Genomic DNA, 20452 nt, shown 5'->3' with positions numbered 1-20452 from the left:
CCATGGGGTCATCAGAATAACATTTAGTTGTTATGCCTCCCCACACACATTTTGTGTGTCGTCACTGCTGTTGTATCCTAATGACTCGCTTGCCAGTGGAAAGCACCCACTGGAGTACATACTGTAGAGCTGCTGAGTCGGCTCAAACGGACTTCGCAACGTTCGACATGGCGACTCGCTCGCTTTAGCTCGCTTGGCGGTGTCTCCCGTGGCTTAAGTCTGCTTGAGACGGCGTGCCTCAGTCGCGGTTTGGTACAGTAAATAACTATCCTTGTTTTCTCAAAAAAGTTATGGCGGTGTCCATGTTTTCTCAGTCTTGCATTCAACCAATGAGAACTCAGAGAGGGCAGCGCTTGCCAGAAAGGCACAAAGATTCACTATTACTGTACACGTTTAAAACGAATACCATGCTTTCCTTCGAGGTGGAAAGTCTGGTAACGCGAGGTCAGTGACTGACTGGCCCCAGCGGTCCAGCAAAGAATAAATAAAAAAGAAGGAGAAAAGGGTTGCCTGCTGAGTAGCTCCACTACAGTGTGATTGATGCTGTGGGTAGAAAAACTGTGGAAGAGTTCAGCAAGTGCACTGAGCAGATGCACAATAAAACTCAAGGCTGTGTCCACATACTGAATGCCTGAAAATCTGTGATGTGTTAACAAGCATTTCGACAGTGGTGGAAAAGTACTCAAATTCTTTTGCTTAACTCATACCCTGCCAAAAAAAACTTTCTCTATAATAAAAACGTCTTTTTAACTATGGACCTCCCTGCCAGACGTCTTCTGGACGTCTTTAAAAAAAAAAAAAAAAAAATTGGACCTCCAACAGTGTACTAGGCATGATCGCGATCGCGAAATTGCATGTTTAACCCCCATACCAACCCCATCTTTCAAACATGGCAGCCATGTTTGTTTACATTTGAAGAAAACATAAGGGCTGCCTTCTCCTGAATGCCTGAACGGATTTCCAAGCGGATTTTTTGGTTTGAAAGCTGTGAAAAGCATGCACATGCATAGTGCATGATCTGTGCACGAATGTGTGCACCAGCGTGCACACTATTTTCTTAACCCTTTGTTGGCGGAAACGGCAATATAAGAGGTCCCACTTTAAATATGGCACCGACTGAGTTAAGTAAAAGTTTCAATACTGCACTGTAGAAGTACTCTTCAACTACAAGTAGAAGACATACGGAATTCAAAAGTTACTTGAGTAGAAGTACAAAAGTATTGGCATCAACATGTACTTAAAGTACCAAAAGAAGACATTTCTCATTATGCAGAAAGTTTTCAAATGTATAAAATCTTTTGAAAAATAGCCGATCTACAAGCTCACAATGTGTCGCATCGTGACGCATTGTGAGCTTGTAAAGCGGCAATTTTCAAATGGTCGAAATGTATATAGGGCTGAAGTGGTTAATGTATGTTTTGTAATAATAATCTAAATCTACACAGTAACTAAAGTTGTCAAACAATTGTAGTGGAGTAAAAGTTCAATATTTGCCTGAGATGTAGTGGAGTAGGAGTAAAAGTACTGAAAATTGGAAATACTCCAATAAAGTAAAATACCTAAAGGTTTTACTTAAGTACAGTACTTGAGTAAATGTACTTGGTTACTTTACACCACTGCATTTGGAGTCTGGTAATAACTGGATTGGGCCACTTTGCCACTGAGACGCAGCAGCTGTGATCAATTGTACAAACAGGGAATACGTATTTTCTTTCACAGGTCTGCTTGTGTAACATAGTGGCAGGCAGCAATACAGCATTTACAGCTTAGAGTGAAAGTAGAACTAGAAAGCTGCAATAAGTGTTCCCCATTTGGCTGCTGTATAGAATAAGAATGTGTCCACATTTGCGCACAATTAGACTCAGAACCTGACAAAAAGCAGACAATTACCCTCAGTAATGGCGTTGTATGGAGAAGGTGATTATCTTTTCCCCCTACTTTCTGGAAGCACCACAAGGTAATATCAGGGAATGAGTGAAGAGAAAAGCAAATAGGGGAACTTTTATTGTTAATCATTAGTATTTTTTTCTGTTAAGCACTTGTGCTTCACTTTAGCTCTGTAAAGCACTTTGAGTCGCATTTCATGTCATGAAAGGTGCTATACAAATAAAGTGTATCATTATTATTAATATTATTATTTTGCCACCAAAGGTTGCAGTTTACCATGATAAATGTCAGCTTGTCCGTGGGGTAGACGTCCGTGTACACATTTTTACAGTCTATGGGTTTGTCGCTCTGACATCATGCTCTGATGTCACTGTGATGTCCGGCACATCTTGTCCACGTATCCGTGTATCTCTGAAGGTGCCCTTCACACATCACTGTGACATCACAGGTGATATCACAGTTGACATCACCTATGTAAAAGTCCATATATGGGAATTCCCCAGAATCCCTTCTATGCCCATATATGCAGATCCCTGAGGTCATCGATATACTGTATATCACTGGCAAGATGGCCAAGGCATGGCCCATATCATTGTGGCTGGTTCAGATAGGGATCTCCATGTATGGGCATAAAATATATTGTACTGTATGTTGTGACTTGTGATGTCATGGAAACCACTCTAACAGAATCCCTTTTATGCCCATACATGGAGATCCCTGATGTCATCAATATTAAGCCCATATCTAACAGGACTTCATATGGGAATGCCCATATATGGAGGAAGACAGCCCATATCTGTGTGGCTGGTTCAGACAGGGATCTCCACGTATGGGCATAAAAGGGATGTACTATACAGTACATGGATCTCCATATATGGGTAGCTGGTCCGATATACATCACTGGCCAGATGGCCAAGAATTGTCGCCCTGAGGCGTCTTACTAGTTATTATATACAGACTAGTCTCGCGTGGCCAGACTGTTGACTCCGACAATTTGCAAATACTCCCGTCATACAGTCTGGGAGACGGATGTTCTAATCATGAGTATGCGATTAAGTGGATAAGACGCACCCGCAGTAACGGTAAGAAGTCCTACTGGAAGAAGCGTTACGTCTTCTTTCAATATTTTTGGCCCGTATTTCATCTTTCTCTGGTGTTGTTGGTGTTATTTCCTTGATGTTTTCAACAGTTTTCTTAAACTATACACGCATAACAAGAATATGCCGCTCGAATGACTCTGTGTTAGTGTGTTTGTGTTATCTATCTATAAATGCGAGAAGTCTCTGCGTGTGTGTCTGTCTGTCTGTCTGTGTGTCTGTAATCCGCGTATCTCGAGAACCGTTCGTCCCACCGGCTTCAGATTCGGCACGCGCGTTCCCCGCCGCGGCACGGAGTGCAGTGCCGGGCCTCGACCCGACCCGACGCGCGGTTTTCCGAAACCGGCCCGAAACGTTCCGAATATCCTTATGCGGAGCTGATTGTTGACATCAGGCTGTTCCGGAGGAAATCGGCGCAAGCGCTGACTCATTGTGATCACTCATAAAAGGCTCTGACATCACGTACGTCACATGAGTCAACAAAAAATCTCTGAATATCTCCATATATAGCATATATGGGCATAAAATGGACGCAGAATCACAAAGATCTCCATATACGGGCATAAAGGGACACAGACAGACGGATACAGAGATCTCCATAAATGGGCATAAAATGGACGCAAATGGCATATATGGGCATAAAATTTACGCAGAATCACAAAGATCTCCATATACGGGCATAAAGGGACACAGGCAAACAGATGGTCAAACATTAAAGGGCGGGGCATTCATTCCCTATTTACATCGTTCCCGAGTTGGCCAGGTCGCCGACTAGACGCTGGGCTTCTAGTGTTTCCAATGGGACTACAGTTCCGTGCAGCAGTGACTACTTCCGTTACTCGCCTTTCGGGAGCTGTAGTTCCAGACTCTATATAGCATTCTGAGATTGTGGAATAGTTGTCTGGCTACGCGAGACTATAATACTGACAAACCCCAAAACAAAATGCAATCCTCAAACAGCATGTCTCACCAGCCAGGGCCCAAGAGCCGGTGCCAGGCCGGCTGTGGCCGCTGTAGAACACCAGGTACGTGTCGTGGCGCGGGCCGTCGGCCGTGCGCAGCTCCAGGAAGGCGCGCAGCTTGGCCTGCAGCGCCTCCAGCGTCACGCCGCTCGCCGAGTAGTCGCAGCCGAACGTCTGCACCATGTGGTGGGCGAAGAGCCGCTGCACGTTGTTTAGCATGCCCGTCGAGCGCAGGTTCGACTCCTGCACCTGCTCCGGAGGCAGGAGGGCAGGCTGGCCATCGGCACTGCGAGGGAGAGAGGGAAAAAAGATCAAGAATTTAAGGTTAGGCTTCAAATCGAATGATGGAGAGGGGCTCTCTTGGCTGACATAATTTGACAACTTTATACTTTAAAAAGAACATTGATAGTGGAAATAGGCAATCTGCGTGAGCGTGTAGATCGGCAATTTCCACTAATTGCGATTATGTCAAATAATTGTGACTATGTCACATAATTGCGATTATACGATTATGATTATGACAGGCCTTTGTATGCTTTTGATTGATTGATTGATTGACACATTTAACATCCCTAATAAGGCCTTTTACAGTCTTTTTTTACGTCGGAAGTCCAAGGCGCTCAAATTTCAACATAGCAACAATAACATAACATTCGTTGCATTTACAAAATAAGAAATACATTATATAAAGTAGTGGTGGCTGGTGGGTATGACTTGTAGCGCGACTAGCGAGACTAAACTAATTGATTTGCATTATGTGGGGAACAAAACGTGTCTAGTTTTAGAACGAATACCAGGCTCCTCTGCGGTCGAAAGTCTGGTGATGCGAAGATAGCAAAGTAGAGTTTGAGGGAGGGGAGGAAGAGAGAACGTTCACAGACAGTGTGAACCAGAAGGAAGCTGCTGCAAGGACTTGTGCAAGAATGCAAAAGGTCAAATGAAGTAATAAGAAAGAGGCAGAGGGAAGTTGGACGGAGGGTTTTTAACCTACATAAATACGTCCGGAACATGCCGGTTTGACTTCTGAACTTGCTCCCGGGCATCAGAGAGGCTGAGGCCGAGCAGCGCAGGCGGAAGAGGATGGCCTGCCGCGCCGCATGTAAAGCGAGTTGAAAAAACGTGAACAAAGAGGTGGATATGAGAAGGGCAGAGAGAGACGGGGAGAGGGAGAGAGCGAGAGGAGCAACGAGCAAAGAGCCTGAACGAAAAAGAAAGGATGGGAATTGAGGTGAAGGGAAGGTGAGGGAAGAGATGTAATAATAGGCTGTCTCTGTGTGCGTGTGTGTGCGGGCACAATACAGATATACAGAGAGAGGGCTAGAGTGGCAGAGAGAATGGGAGATGAGTTGACCCCTTTCTGAATGCCGATTGCATATGAGAGCCTGGCTGACAACAAGAGGTGGATGATAACACCCAGATCTAGTGGACACAACCGTGCATACACAAAATGGACACACGCACGCACGCACGCACACACAGTTATTTCCTCTTCCAGCTAATTCCCGGAGTCGCCACAGCGGATCATGTTCCCATCTGTTCCTGACTTCCTGTCCTCTGCATCTTCCTCTGTCACTCCAGCCACCTGCATTGTCCTCTCTCACCACATATAAGCCTTCCTCTTCTCCTCTTGCCTGGCAGCTACTTCTTCAGCATCCGTCTCCCAATGTACCCATGATCACTCCTCCGCACATGTCTAAACCATCTCAACCTCGCCTCCCTTACTCCTTTATCCCCCTAGAAACCTGGGCTGCATGTCACCCTATTGGGCCATTCCTGACCTTGTCCATCCTCGTCACTCCTAATGAGAATTCCATCTTCCAATTCTGCCACCTCCTTTCGTTAGTCCCACGGTTTCCAAGCCGTACAGTATAGCTCCTCTCACTACCATCTTATACACCTTCCCTTTCACTCTTGCTGGTACATGTTCTGTTCGTTTTCGCACGCACGCACGCACGCACGCACGCACACACGCACACGCACACACACACACACACACAGGTACCTTTCACCTTTGAATCAATACGATACGATACTCGATACCTGGGCATCAATATGATACCTTTTTCGATACCGTTTTCCATACTTTTTATTTATCATTATTATTATTATTATCATTTACCTTTTTCTGTAGGATATTTTACACACCACAATAGGTTATTATTAAGGCCTTCTAAGACAGTTGTTCAGCCATTTTTACGGGGAGTGAAAGTCCCTTTGCTGCAGAGAATTGCTGTTTGCAGCGAGTAGAGAGAGGGGGAGAGGTGATCATACAGAGTCACCGACAGAGAGTATAACGGTGCACCCGTTGGATCATCATAATAAATATCATAGGCTATTGTCGGCTATTTACTAAAGCAGTGATTAAACTTTCGGCAGCCCAACTGTTACAGATGCGACCGGCCATGGGTGTGTTCAAGAGTATCGAAACGAGGTATCATTTGTTTTAAGTGAACCGATACTCGGTAGTATCGACGTCATGCGTTCGATACCATTAAAGGTATCGACTTCGGTACCCAACCCCACACACACACACACACACACACACACACACACACACACACACACACACACACACACACACACACACACACACACACACACACACACACACACACACACACACACACACACACCTTATTGATGGCTGCGGATGATTACGCACCATGCGTGGCTATACTTCACCCCTACAGACGTCTGCATAACTCTACTGTCATATCAGACCGGGCCACCCTCGCCGGCCGACCCTAACCTTCACCCGTCTCTTGAAAAGAGCAAAGTTTATCATGTGTCATGTGTGTGAATCGATTTTCTCATAATGTACCCAGCCAGGGGTGTCACAAGGGGGGGGGGGGGGGGGGGGGGGGGGGGGGGGGGAGTGGGACTGAGTTACTAGGGCCCAAGGTGGAGGGACCTTAATTATTTTATACTTTAGCTATTGAAAAATAGCAGATATACGAGCTTGTAGATCTGCTATTTTTGAAAAGTCGTGAAAATGTGTGCAAATCTTTGAATATACATGTATTTTTTAAGCAAACATTTGTAGCTCAAATTTTTCTTCTGGGGGGTCCCTGGAACTAAATATTTTGAGATGGGGGTCCGACCATGGCCATATCATTTTGGGGGTCCTTCACATGAAAAAGTTTGAGCACCACTGACATAGAAACAGTTTTTTCACTATGAGTGTTTTTAGAAGACATTTGTAGAATCGGGTCAAAAATGATCAACATTAAAAAAAAAAAAAAAAATAGCAGATCTACAAGCTCGCAGCATCTGCTATTTTTCAATAGTTAAAGCACAACATAATGTGTAATAACACGTTCCCAGTCTAAATGGTTATTGGTTAATGCTATTCATGGGGGGCCCACAGTGAATCCTTGTTCCCAGGGCCCAGAATTTGGTGCGACACCCCTCTACCCAGGATGTAGACGGGCTAGTGGGCGGCCATTATTTGTCGAAAGCCACAGAGAGGGTATACCTTTGTGGTTATGGTTTCATGCGGCAGTAGAATCAGAATCGTCTTTATATAGCTAACATGATAAATGTGCAGCAATGTGTTTCGTGACATTGGTGTGAAGACAAATGTTGTGATGTACTGTCCCTGGAGCAGTGGTGGAAAAAGTACTCAATGTTTTTTCTTGAGTAAAAGTATCACTACTGTAGTATAGAAAAAGCCCGGAATTCAGAATGTGCTTGAGTGGAAGTACAAAAGTATTGGTATCAAAATGTATTGAAATCTTTTGAATATAGCACATCTACAAGCTCACAATGTGTTGCATCGCGACACATTGTGTGCATGTAGGTCGGCTACTTTCAAATGGCCGAAATGTATATACTGTAGGGCTGAATTGGTTAATGCATGTTTTGTATTTATAATCAAAATCTACAAAGTAACTAGTAACTAAAGTTGTCAAATAAATGTAGTGGAGTAAAACTAAAATATGTCAACTTTTTTCTGATCGAAAACATCACGGACAGATGCTATGCTAACGCCTCCTCCTACAATGAAAGTGGACGGGACTGTGGCTATGCTGGCTGAAAGCTACGAGAAGTACTTCCGATTCAGAGGTTTGAGAGAATGATCCTTTTAGATCAGTCGAAGAAGACACAGAGGACAGCTCTCGGTCGTTTTTTTTTATCATTATCATTTATTTCGGTTTTAATGACCTAGTACGGAAAATTACGGTCGGCTAATTTAAGTACAGAAGAAGTACAGTTTAATCCGGTTTTAATATTAAGTGGCTCCCCGTGGCTGAGAAAGAGTTAACTATCTGTTACTTCTACTATCGATTTATTTTTCCATTTATCGAACAACCAAGAAGCATATTTTATTCGTCACCTAATGACACAAAACATTTCCGATAGATTGTTAGTGTGCAAAAATAGCAGATCTACAATCTGAGCTCACAATGTGTCGCATTTGTGTAAATATCACTCTCGTGCTCAGTATCATGATCACTTTTATTCCGTCACGGTTGTGCCATTAGCCATGCTGAGCTGTTAAGTTGTGCATTGGTCCAACAAACCGTGAGACAATTATATACTGAGTGGGATGGAAATTAGTCATTTCTTTGCAGTAAGCCAGGACATACAAGTACATCTTGTACCGAGTCTGGTGCCGATATAATGAGTAGCACAAGGCGGTAATAGTTGAATCGTAGGAACATTAGGTGGTGTCTCTCTATGTTGGCTCAACTTTTATTCCGTAATTACAGTCACATCTTGGTGCTCACAGTGGAACGGAACCGAGTGGTGGGGTCAGCTAATTAAGAAGTACACCTGCTCTGTGCGAGTTAAATTAATTCACTGAATCTACCGGTATGTGACTCAACACTCTGAATGGTATAAATGCCGGCGCGGGGGGCCAAACGGTTCATTGAAAAAATATTGAAACGGCAATGCCGGCGAGCACAAGCTGTCAAATCACAAGGCGTTGCAATTTTTCTCATCAGAGGAAGCAGAGTTTTCAGACAGCCTTCTGGAATAAGGTATTCTGCTTCTGTCAACAAGTCCAGCTATGCATCACTGAGAAACTTAACAACTACCTGAACCCTAGTGTCACTGTTCTGCATTTCATTTTTTTAATTTGCTTTCTTTTTCAAACATAAAATGTCAACCACAGTATCTCCGCATATTCACGCAATGGTGCCTGTCTGCTTCGTTCAACACATTCACTGCCGGGGGTTCATTAATTAATGCGCCACTGCCAGGTTTTTCCGTGTTTTTATTTTATTTTCTCCAGCATCAGGAACGCAACATGCCTGAGCTGCAGGCGATCATCTTGTCGTTCACCCGGAAAATAAAAATGATAAGCGCGATCATCCTTTAGTTATGGTCCGTAGAAAAAGACTATCTGGGAGATTATTCTGAGATGCATCCATTTTTTCTGAAATTCATTAGATTGGTGTGGACGGCAAGAAGGATTTCCGAACAACAACGTCATCTCCCGATGGATCATGGGAATTTGAGTCTTTGCATCACTCCCGACTATGGGAGAGCGCTGTCTATCGCTCTCCACTGAAAAGACGTAAAAAACTTAAATATACACCCTCGGAGGTCAACAGCTGGATTTGATTAAACGTAAATATACGTCCTCCTTGGCGGTGTAGGGGTGGGGAGAGTAATGCATGGGAAGAAACATGCTATTCCGGAGTTCGGTGAACTCCACTGAACAGGTGCCCTTACCAACCTGTAGGTGTCAGTAGTGCAGCAATAGATAGTTCTCACTACCTGTCTTCCCACCCACAAAAAAATTTAACAAACAAAATACTAAATAAAGAACACAGGCAATTGTGTTTGTTGGAGCACACGGCGAAACCAAAGGCAGTGTGGAGGATTTAAAAAAACAAACAGTCTCTGGTCTCAGCGGTTGCGGGTAGTTAACTTCATCCTTGTGCCACACGGACGGCCTCAGTCCTCCCTTGTTCAGACAAGCTATAACCCATCATTCCTAACAAAAGCTATTTTTATGTCTTCGTATAAGGGTTTGTATAGGGGCCTATACAACAAACATCACCTGGTGTTGTTCACATCACAGCCATATGTTATCTGTTCTACTCTCCTGGTGCTCTGGGGAGCCAAGGGCCTGAATTCTGGCATCCAGACAACGTCTCCTGCCTCAACACTCATGGAGCCAAACACGTTCAGGAACAACGCTGTCTCGGCTTTATCTCGGAATCTACTTCCAAAACGCCAAGAAGGCAGAGAGCCGCTCTTTCTCACAGCGACACTGGGCCGTGACGATAGACCGCGGTTAGGATTTTAGTTTTGCGTCCTTTTTAAAATTGTCAGATTACACAACATGCACACGCATGTGGCTTCCGGGGCTCTTCAAAATAAAGCGTTAAGTGAATGGCGGCGCTCTACAGCACAGAGAATTACCAAAACAATGGCAGCCCATGTGTTAACACTAACACTCCCCCTCTCATCCTCCCACCTCTCCTTCCCTCCGTCGCCCCTGTCTCCGTGTTTACTGCTCGCTCCTAAACCTTCTCTTTCTACCTTCTTCCTTCTCTCTTCCAGTCCATTTTTACGACGGTCTCTCTCTGCATATCGTCTTCCCCTTCATCCATCTCTCCTACGTTCTCTACTCAACTGCTTTACCTCTCCTGGTCAAACCCCCTCCCCCCACCACCACCACCACCACCACCACCACCACCCCACCCTGAGGTCTCTTTGTCATTGTGAAAACATGATGTGCAGCCGTGGAACTGCTCCCTGCGGTCCCAGCGGAGGCACTTGTGTGTGCAGGCCTGGCATACAGAGCATCCCACAGGCTCTGGCAGGACATGGAGCTGCATCCCAAATCACCTGGAGAGGAGCCTGCCTGCCAGAGCTAGCTGCTAAGCTAACAAGTAAAGAAATACTTGTGGGCGCCGACAAATCGTAATTAATTCATTCAATCAAATTAATTCACTTAATTTTGATTAATTCTTATTTTTGCCCTCAACATAGGAGGAGAAGTTGCTTAAACAAACACAAACGCAAAAGTATAGTTTGTTTTGCATGTTTAGGAGGAATTTCGCATAATTTTCACCAGACTCTTGGCCGGGTGCTACAGATGTTAGGTCGGGTGGCCCGCCTGGCCAATAAAGTGCTGCAGGAAACCCTGTATGACAGTTACGACTAACAGGAAATGGGGAGAGAGATGGTGAGTGACACGCAGCAAAGGTCGTTGGGATCGGACTCAAACCCACGACACGCTGTCAGGCATCAGAGCCTATGTGGTAGGCCCCTAGACCAGTAGGCCAGCGGGCACCCCTTGGGTCTCTAACTATGAGAGTATCAAATTGGGGTCAGTGGTCAGTACAATCAAACTGTACAATCCTCAGTGGTAATTTAACTCTGAGAGGGTAACATGGACCCAGCGATGGGCAGTAGCGAGCTACAAGTAGCGACGCTACATAGCTTAACTACATTTATCAGTAGCGTCACGGTAGCGCAGCTCCATTTGAACCAGCGTAGCTGTAGCGTAGCGTAGCTATTTTTAGACCCCAGTAGTGACGTAGCGTCCAACAAACGCTACACGTTACTATCCCGGCGAAATTTGACTGCTAAATAAAGTTTGTGAGGAAAATAATTCCCAACAGATCCCCAAACATGTTGTTCTGCACAGCGCTGCTTTCACTTCATTCAACGAAGCTCCTCTGTTAGAGAAGCGACAGCGACTAAAGCGAGACACTTCACCCCGCAACTAAAGGGATTTATGGCTCTTTGAAGTGAGCCCGAGCCAAAGATCTGTCTCACTATGCGCTCTCTACTTCGCACTCTCTACTGCGCGAACCGGATCCCATCGTTCACTTCACAAGAACCGTTCAAAAGATTTGATTCGTTCGCGAACGTCCCACCTCTGCTCTGCCCGCAACGTGTTCAGAGAAGGTCTGAGAACAACTGACATACAAGCTCACATCGCGTTGCAAATGCCAACATTGTGAGCTTGTAGATCTCCGGGGGCGGAGCATAAATCAGGCTTCAGCCAGAGATGGACAGTACTCGACCCGAGCACTTGAGTAAGAGTACAGACTGCGTACTCCTGGTCACATTTACTCCAATCCATAGTAAACTCAGTCAAAATGTTACAAGTAAGAGTAAAAAAAAGTACTTGCTTTTAAATAAACGTATGTATTCAAGAGTGCATACCGGTACATGCTTTTAAAAATAAGCTACTTGAAGTACAAATAAAAGTAAAAGTACTCAAGTACATTTACTCAGTTACTGTCCACCGCTGGCTGCAGCTTATCAGCTGTTCCGACAGCACACAAGTCAGTGCACTCTTTTGTCCACAGCTAACTAATGACAGTGAAGTAACAATTTAAGGACCTTTTAGACATTTTTAATACCTACAAAAATATATAAATAAAAGACCAAAACTGCATCAAAAGTTATCAACTATAAAAACTAGTCAAACATTGGCCAAATTGACAATAGTAAAAGAGGCACAAATTGTGAAAATGGCAGATCTACAAGCTCGAAACGCCTTGTGTTCCGAGGCGTTGTGAACTTGTAGATCTGCTATTTTCACAATATTTATCGGTGGAACAGAGTCAAACGAAATGTAATGCCTCAACTCCTAATTCCAATTGCTTGTCAGGGTGGGGTCCCCAGTTCAAATAGGATTTTTTGGGGGTCACAGCCTGAAAAGGTACACATTTAATTTAAAAAGTAAATGAAAGGATGACACAAAAAGCCAGACATAAGGGCTTGTTTCCAGTTTTATAATAATCAATCGAACTGAGCCTTTTTGCCTGCCTATTTGTTTGGTGGAAAGTTGTAATTGATCATGAAGTAAAAAAAAAAAAAAAAAGTAGCTTTGTTGTAGTTAGCTACTTTTGCCGTGTAGCTTGTAGCTTGCTTTGCTACATTTTCTGTGGGTAGCTTCGTTGTAGCTTAAGCTATATTTCATCAAGAGTAGCTTGTAGCTTAGCTTACTCCATTTTCCAAGTAGCTTGCCCATCACTGCATGGACCCATAAGGTTATCACCGGACATTGAGAATCAGTGAGTTAGTGTGTTTGTGGGTATAGCGACCAGGCCACTGAATCTGCAAATTCAGTATGTTTTTTGGGGGACAGAAGTACATTTACCAAATTGTAAAATGGCCCCTGAAATCTGAACATGTCATCAGAGAGAATGGATGCAATTTTTTTTTTTCAAACACCTAATGTCTTTTCCATTCAGGACACTTACTGGGTTTGAATACCAAAATGACCCAGAGAGGCACTTGTAAAGGACTAATGGCAAAATGATCACAACTGGCTAGGCTCTATTTAAGAGGTCAATTGGGGGCCTGGATGCAAGAAAGAAAAAAAAAAGAGCTAAAATACTTGAATACAACACTTCATAACAAGACACGGTTGACGTTGTTTACATTGAACTTGGCTATTCTGAAAGCGTTCAGCCGACAGAGAGTGCTCACTCGGGGAGAGGCTGGTAGGGGAAAATCTAATGGCCAACGGCTCTGACTTGATGACTTAGTATGCCGGGGAGGGAGCTGTTGAACACTCCCTTAAGAGCCTGAGCATTAGCAGAAATGTTTATGCATAGTTATTGGCCTATTTATCCAGTTGATTTTGTGCAAACTGGCGATTACCGGAATGAGTCATTGCATGTGCCAGTGCCTGTAATGTCCAAACAGGCCCCTAAAGTTCGCCCCAATTCAGTGTGTGTTAAGTGCATGAGTGTGTGCAAAGTCTGTATGTTTGTGTAAGTTGTATTGCTGGGTTGCTGTGCATTGCCAGTATGTTTAAGTGCATACATAGTTCATATCGGTGCTGTCGGGAGGAAACCTTGCATGTCCAAAGTGTTAGTTCTCCAGAAATGGAAGAAAGAACATGTGTTCCAAATAGATATTATTTAGTTTAGTTTAGTTTTTGTAATTGTTTAAATATTCACCAGTAAGACTCCCTAATCGGGAGATAAGCGACCGTCACATCGTATACACAAACTTTAGAAGGCAATCGTAGCCAATCAGGAGGGAATATGAAAAATGGGACAGATCCATGTTGATGACATGACTTTAGAGATACTGTGTACCGCTTTGTGTGCTTTTAGGCCCAAATCTGTAGGAGCAGTGTCCCAAAATGTGTTTTGCAAAGATCGGCCTGATTGTGGCGCTAGAAGAGGGCCACGTGAGAAATCAGGGCTGGAGGTTGTGATTTGCCACCCAAGGGGTGTGTGTGCAAAGTTCGTCATCGATAGGGCCAACGGTGGCAGAGATAAGAGTAGGGGCAAAAGTGTGACACAAAAGTGTGACAGACAGTCGGTGGAGCTTTTCATAGTAACTTGCGACCTGACGGTCGAAATAAAAAAATATATTTTAATCTTTTTGTGGTAAAAAAGTGTTGAAGTGTCCCTGAGCACGACAGATCACCCCTGTGCTCTCATCCAAGTCTTCTGAGCAGCCAACTGCTGGGTGAAGCAGGAAACGTAATCCCCCCTCCTCCCCCCAGGACAACTACATTTATTTTATACTATTCAAAAATAGCAAATCTACAAGCTCGTAACGCGGCATTTTGAGACGGGGTCTGCGGCCAAATACATACAATAGAGGGTATGTGCGTGACAAGTTATGCAGGACCAACTACTGAGTGGCAAAAAAATACTTTCTGGCCTTAGTTGACAGCCCATACATCCTAACAGAAAAGTAACTGATTGCATTAAACAAGGTTAAGCTCACTTTGCCACTTGATTTGCCATTTACTTTATGCATGCGCATACCCTCTATTCATAGAAACATACGTTTTTCTTAATGGGTTAATCCTCCCCCCTCTGTACCTGAAGTAGGCGGTGGGGACGACCAGGGCGTATCCGACACAGGTTCCCCCCAGGCAGCTGCCCAGCTCGTGGAACAGGCCGTGGACCAGTGACTCCAGAGGCAGCACCACCAGCAGAGCGCTCAGAAACAGACCACTGTACGGCTGCAGTCAAGACACAGGCGGACAAGTTAAGAGTTTATACATCCTGTATAAATATTGGTTGTCATCACTATATGTCTCATCAGTTTTAGTTTCAGAACTTCAACCCGTTTCAGTGTTTGGCAACACTGGCCCCTTTGACTTTGAGCTGTATTTTCTTCCATGCATTACCCCTTATCCCTAAACTTCTTTGCCTTTTTTTTTTACTATTTTGAAAAACATTTTAAAATACTTCAACTTGCAGATCAGCTATTTTAACAATTTATAAATGTTTTTCAAAATAGAAAAAAAGGTGGATAAGAGGTAAGGCACAAACGAAAATAGGGCCCTTTGTCTCCAATAGGAAACTCCCTTTAGGCAGTACTGCACATGTCAGCCGACAGAACACAATAACGACGGACCTTGACAGACATCAGTCAGCACACACCCAGACCTGTTCAGCAAGGACTATTATTTAAGACAGGCTATTATCTCTAGGTATCAGGCTTTTTCAAAAGTGAGCCCTTCAGCACCTCAGACATCTGTATCCGCACCCAGAGAGAAGTAGTGTAAAGCCCGTATCATAGTCGGGTCCGCGGTGGAAGGGTTTACACCGCGGTGTAGTCTTTTCGAGTCTGTTTGAGTCATGAAACTACAACGTTAGATCATTCCTCACGGTGGAGAGCTTTACACCGTGAGTCCCAACTCATCTCTCTGTTTTTACTATCAGACAGGCAGGCTCTACACCCCGTTCACTGATTGGTCGACCTGAACCGGTCTAGACGGGGTAAAGGACTTCACCGTGGGCCGTGACTATGATGGCCTGCACTTATTTTCTGACTTGAGGTGGAAAGCTTTCCACCTCAAATTTGCGGTGGATAGGTCTCCACCGTAGACTCTGATACAGGCTTAAGGTGGTGTAATGTCCTTCTCTATTGAAGGTTGCAATGCATGCAATAGACCTTTGCAGTGACAGCCCAATGTTAGGACGTAGTTTCCGGAAATAATTTCCCATCAATTTACTCCCTACGCGTTTCAGAAAGTCTTTATACAGAGTTTTAAGCCTGGAACAAAGCCAACCAGGCTCCTGACGAATCATGGCCATATAACACATTTGATTTTTCATCAAGTTAAGTTCAGATACTCAAAAAGTTTACTTCAGTACAGTAATGAAGTAAATGTACTCTGTTACCATGTCCACCACTGAAGAGAGCAAAGCACAAGGCTGATAGGTTAATGGTTGTAATGGTTTTGAAGCCTCAGACACTTTGATGTTGATTTATTTATTTTTTTTCTAGTGGAGTTGCATTCCCCGTTGTAGAATATAGTGATCTGTCTTGAGTACATCAGGGAAAGAAAGATGAAAGACTCGCTTATCAACTGGCGTCTTTATCGAGTGTGGTACAGCAAAAAAGAAAAGAGACGCAATGCCAGCTTGGAACTTATTACTGAATGTCAGTTTTAGACTTTGAACGCTTGATTAACACTTAGTAATTTGGCTATGCAGTCTAGTGGATTTAAGTGGCTGGCCCTACATAACCCTATTTAGTGCATTTCAACAGCCTGAAGAAATAAATATGCCTCTCCCACCATACAACGTGTGACTAATTTTCCTGAGCAAATTCACAATTGAAATGAACAATAATCAGGCCTCAAATTACGACTGTGGGCCCCTGAGACTATTACAAGGTAACGCTAACAAGGCTAAATAATGTATTGCTGGTCTTTATGCGAGCAGATATGGGATATTAAAGCACAAATTTAATTTGTTACGGTTGATAGAGGCACTGACGCTGTTTAGGGCATTGACTAACAACTCACTCCACACTGTCTGCCACTAGCATCTCACTCTGGGGTTTATAACAGTGGTACGTGATATGCTGCGGGCTGTTCTTGGCATTGTAAAAGTATTGGTTATTTATTGCCATGGCTTTAATACAGAAAAGGCATTGGCCACCACAGCAGAGTCTAGTAGGGGTTTGCTCACAAGGAATGGGCCAATAATCGTTATTACATCACCCATTTTTTTTGCAAATGTTCCGCCCCAGGATAATGGATGTTGGGGATATTTTGATTATCACGATAATATCGTAAATCACACTTGAAATTATATTTATTTGGTCACAATAATCGTGACATGACATTTTCTGTGTCCTCCTGGTGGTGGTGGTGGTGGTGCTGGTGGGGGGGGGGGGTGTACAACAGCAGTGGCAAGCTCTAAGCGAGAGGAATTAATTGGCATAACTAAATTGAGAGAAAGAGGGGAAAAAAGGACAAAAATAATTGTCTAGTCTTTTATTGTATTGTGCAACAGCTTGGCCCGTGTATCACACTAAATGTGTTGCTTCTTGAGTGAACCTCACTGATTAGAAATGAGAGAATATAATTACCATTCCATTGTTGCAGCAAGTTATCATAATGGATTCATAGAAGATGTTTTTAAAGGAGTGAGTCGTACACTACAAATGGCATTTTATCATTTTCATAGAGACAGGCAGATGGCTAGAAGACCCTGTTTATGGCTTAACCGTCCGCTATGGACATTGGCAAGGACAAACTAAACCTTTTATTTTATTTATTATTTATTGAGCAAGACCAGTAGAAGTGCTAGAAGCTGCAGCAGTTGTATAATAATAGTAGTAGCAGCAGACATAGTAGTAGTAACTAGTAATAGTATGTGTAATAACAGAAACAGTAGTAGTAATAATATTGCAGCAGCAATAGTAGTAATAACCCACACCAGTTCATACTGTAGTATTGACATAGTTCATAGTTGGCAGTAGCACAAGTAATAGCATGAGTATCAATATATTTCATTGCTAGTAGAAATAGTTCTCACCAGTGTTAATTTTGTCGACTGAAACTATGACAAAAAATATTCGTCGACTACCTTTTTTCACTGACGAAAACAAAATAAAAAATAAGCTATGACGACTACAACTAAAACTAAGTATATTGACAATTTCGTCAACAAATAAAAACTAGCCAAAATGAGGGAGGGACTGCTGGAGAAGAGACCCAGTAGAACTAAAAGACATGCAGTTTTATGTTTGGTTGCGCTCTGAAAATAACAGATCTACAAGTTCACAACGCGACGCGCTGTGAGCTTGTAGATCGTCTATTTTCAGCATGCAACCAAGTGTAAAATCAGCCATCAAGGACTGTAGATCAATCGACTGTAGATATAGTTGACTAAAATCTTAACGATGTTTACTAAGTACAGTAAGTAAGCTGTGTCGAGCCATGAGGCCCATATAGGGCAGAGGACTATCTCTTGTTTCTGTAGCGTGAGGCAGCTTGATGTACAAGTACACCCTAGAGGGTAGCACGGGTCCAATTTTACCTACCCGAACCCAAATGGACCCGTGAGAAATGTACCCAGACCCGAATGGACCCGCCTATTATTGGGAATTTGAGATCCGATACCCGAACGGACCCGTGGCAATTAGACCCTACCCTACCCTGACCCGAGGGACAAGTCAATATTTTAGACCCGAACTGGCTCGGTTCTCGGTTCGGGTCTCGGGTAATTGATTCAATATGCGAGAACAGGCGATAATATGGATTTGGGAGCATACTTACAATGCATGTCTCATTAAAAACAATATATATTTTAAATTTGAAGGGTAAACACACAATATTTTAAAGCTCGGGTCCTCTTGGATCCTTACGGGTAAATGCATTATTTCGGTATGCCCGGAATGGACCCGAAGCAATTAGACCCTACCCTACCCTGGACCCGTGGCAATTAGACCCTACCCTACCCTGCCCCGAGGGACAAGTCAATATTTTAGACCCGAAGCGGCTCGGTTCTCGGTTCGGGTCTCGGGTAATCGGGTCCTGGAAGACCCGTGCTACCCTCTAGTACACCCCCTGTACATGACACTAATATGTCGCAGGGACTTAACCCCCAATCCGACCCTTGATGCTGATTGCAAAGCAGGGAAGCACTGGGTCTCATGTTTCAGAGTCTTTGGTATGACCCGGCCAGGGATCGAACTCAAACCTCTCAGTCTCAGAGCGGACACTCTAACCACAAGGCCACTGAGCTGGTCATTATGGTATTCTGTCAACTAAAACTAAATCTTTTCAGATGACTAAAATATGACTAAAGATAAATTTCATTTTATTCAGAAGACTGACTAAAACTAAATCAAATTTTGCTGTCAGAATTAAAACTGAGCAGCTGCAATAGTAGTAATAACAGTCCCGCACCGGTACATACTGACAAAGTTCATAGTTGGCACTTGGCAAGTTGGCAGTAACACAATAATAGCGCGAGTATCATCATCGCTGCTAGCAGTAACAGTTCTCACCTGCCAGGACACGGCTCCCAGTATGGCGGTGGACAGCAGGCAGAAGAGGACCAGGCGCTCGGAGATGAGGCAGAAGTGTCGGATGCCCCGGGACGCCATGACCCGGTCCAGGCTGCGCTTGCCTCCGGAGGAGCGCTGCGAGCGCCAGGCGTTCTGGCACTCGCTCAGCTTGGTGTGGAAGCCCCACAGCGTGATGAGCAGCACCACGTGGCACACGGACCAGAACAGGCCGAACACGCAGAAGCCCGGGATCACCAGGTACCACAGCTCCAGGTGACCCAGCTGGGAGGGAAGGGGCGGAAGACACCGTTTTGATTCATGTCATTCGGAATGCGGTGGCGGAAAGTGACTAAGTACATTTAAGCTCCATTTACACTGGCAGCCTGAATCAGATCTGTGCCACATCCAGATTGGAATCTGATTGGTTTAGATGGTCACGTGTTCACATGGAACAAATCAGATTCCTGGTTTAAATGGTCACGTGTTCACATGGAACAAATCAGATTCCTGGTTTAAATGGTCACGTGTTCACATGGAACAAATCAGATTCCTATCAGGATGTGACACAGATATGATTCAGGTTGGATTTGGCTGCCAGTGTAAATGGGGCCTAACTCGAGTTGTTGTTGAGGTACTTTACTTACAGTACATAGTATTTTCACATTTTCACTGCTTTTACTTCTACTCCACTACATCTCAGAGGCAAATATTGTACTTTTACTCCACTACAATTATTTAAAAACTTTAGATACTAGGTTACTTTGTAGATTTTGATTATTATTACAAAACATACATTACCCACTTCAGCCCTACATTCATTACGGCCATTTGAAAATAGACAATCTACTATCTCACAATGCGTCCCGATGCAACGCATTGTGAGCTTGTAGGTCTGCTATTTTCAAATGATTATTATACAATGTATGGATTTGAAAACTTGTGAAATAAGACATAGTGAGTACTAAGTTTGTTTCACTCAAGTACATTTTGAATTCTGGACTTTTACTTAAGTTGTACTTAAGTAAAACATTTGAGTACCTTTCCCACCACTGTCAGAATGCCTCATTCCTACCACAGCTAAGAAAGTAACTAAACGGGGTAAAATAAATAATGTATTGTCAATATTGTTATTTAAAGATGCTATCACACTCAGTTAAACAGCAGTACCAGTTTTATATTCTACAGGCAATAAATTGATTATTTCAGCTAAAACTTAATGCTAGCTTTGCATACGTAAGATAACTATCCCTTTAGTTTAAGTGGCTGGTTTAAGGCAGTTGTTCCCGAAATTAGACGTTTGCC

General features: G+C 43.7%; 1 protein-coding gene across 2 annotated transcripts in view; it reads right to left on the bottom strand.

Moving 5' to 3' along the window:
* tmem168a (transmembrane protein 168a) overlaps positions 1 to 20452 on the bottom strand; it is a 31509-nt gene that overhangs the window by 5360 nt on the left and 5697 nt on the right. For both annotated transcript variants that reach the window (XM_080754456.1, XM_080754455.1), the window contains exons 6-8: positions 19151 to 19432; positions 14716 to 14858; positions 3955 to 4232 (exon numbers count right to left, since the gene is read on the bottom strand). In XM_080754456.1, coding sequence (XP_080610582.1) covers positions 3955 to 4232; positions 14716 to 14858; positions 19151 to 19432 — 703 coding nt within the window. The remainder of the gene's footprint in view (positions 1 to 3954; positions 4233 to 14715; positions 14859 to 19150; positions 19433 to 20452) is intronic.

This window comes from Nannobrachium achirus (genome assembly GCF_963921795.1).
Source record: "Nannobrachium achirus genome assembly, chromosome: 23".
Taxonomy (NCBI): domain Eukaryota; kingdom Metazoa; phylum Chordata; class Actinopteri; order Myctophiformes; family Myctophidae; genus Nannobrachium; species Nannobrachium achirus.
This window is presented reverse-complemented; position numbering and strand designations above follow the sequence as displayed.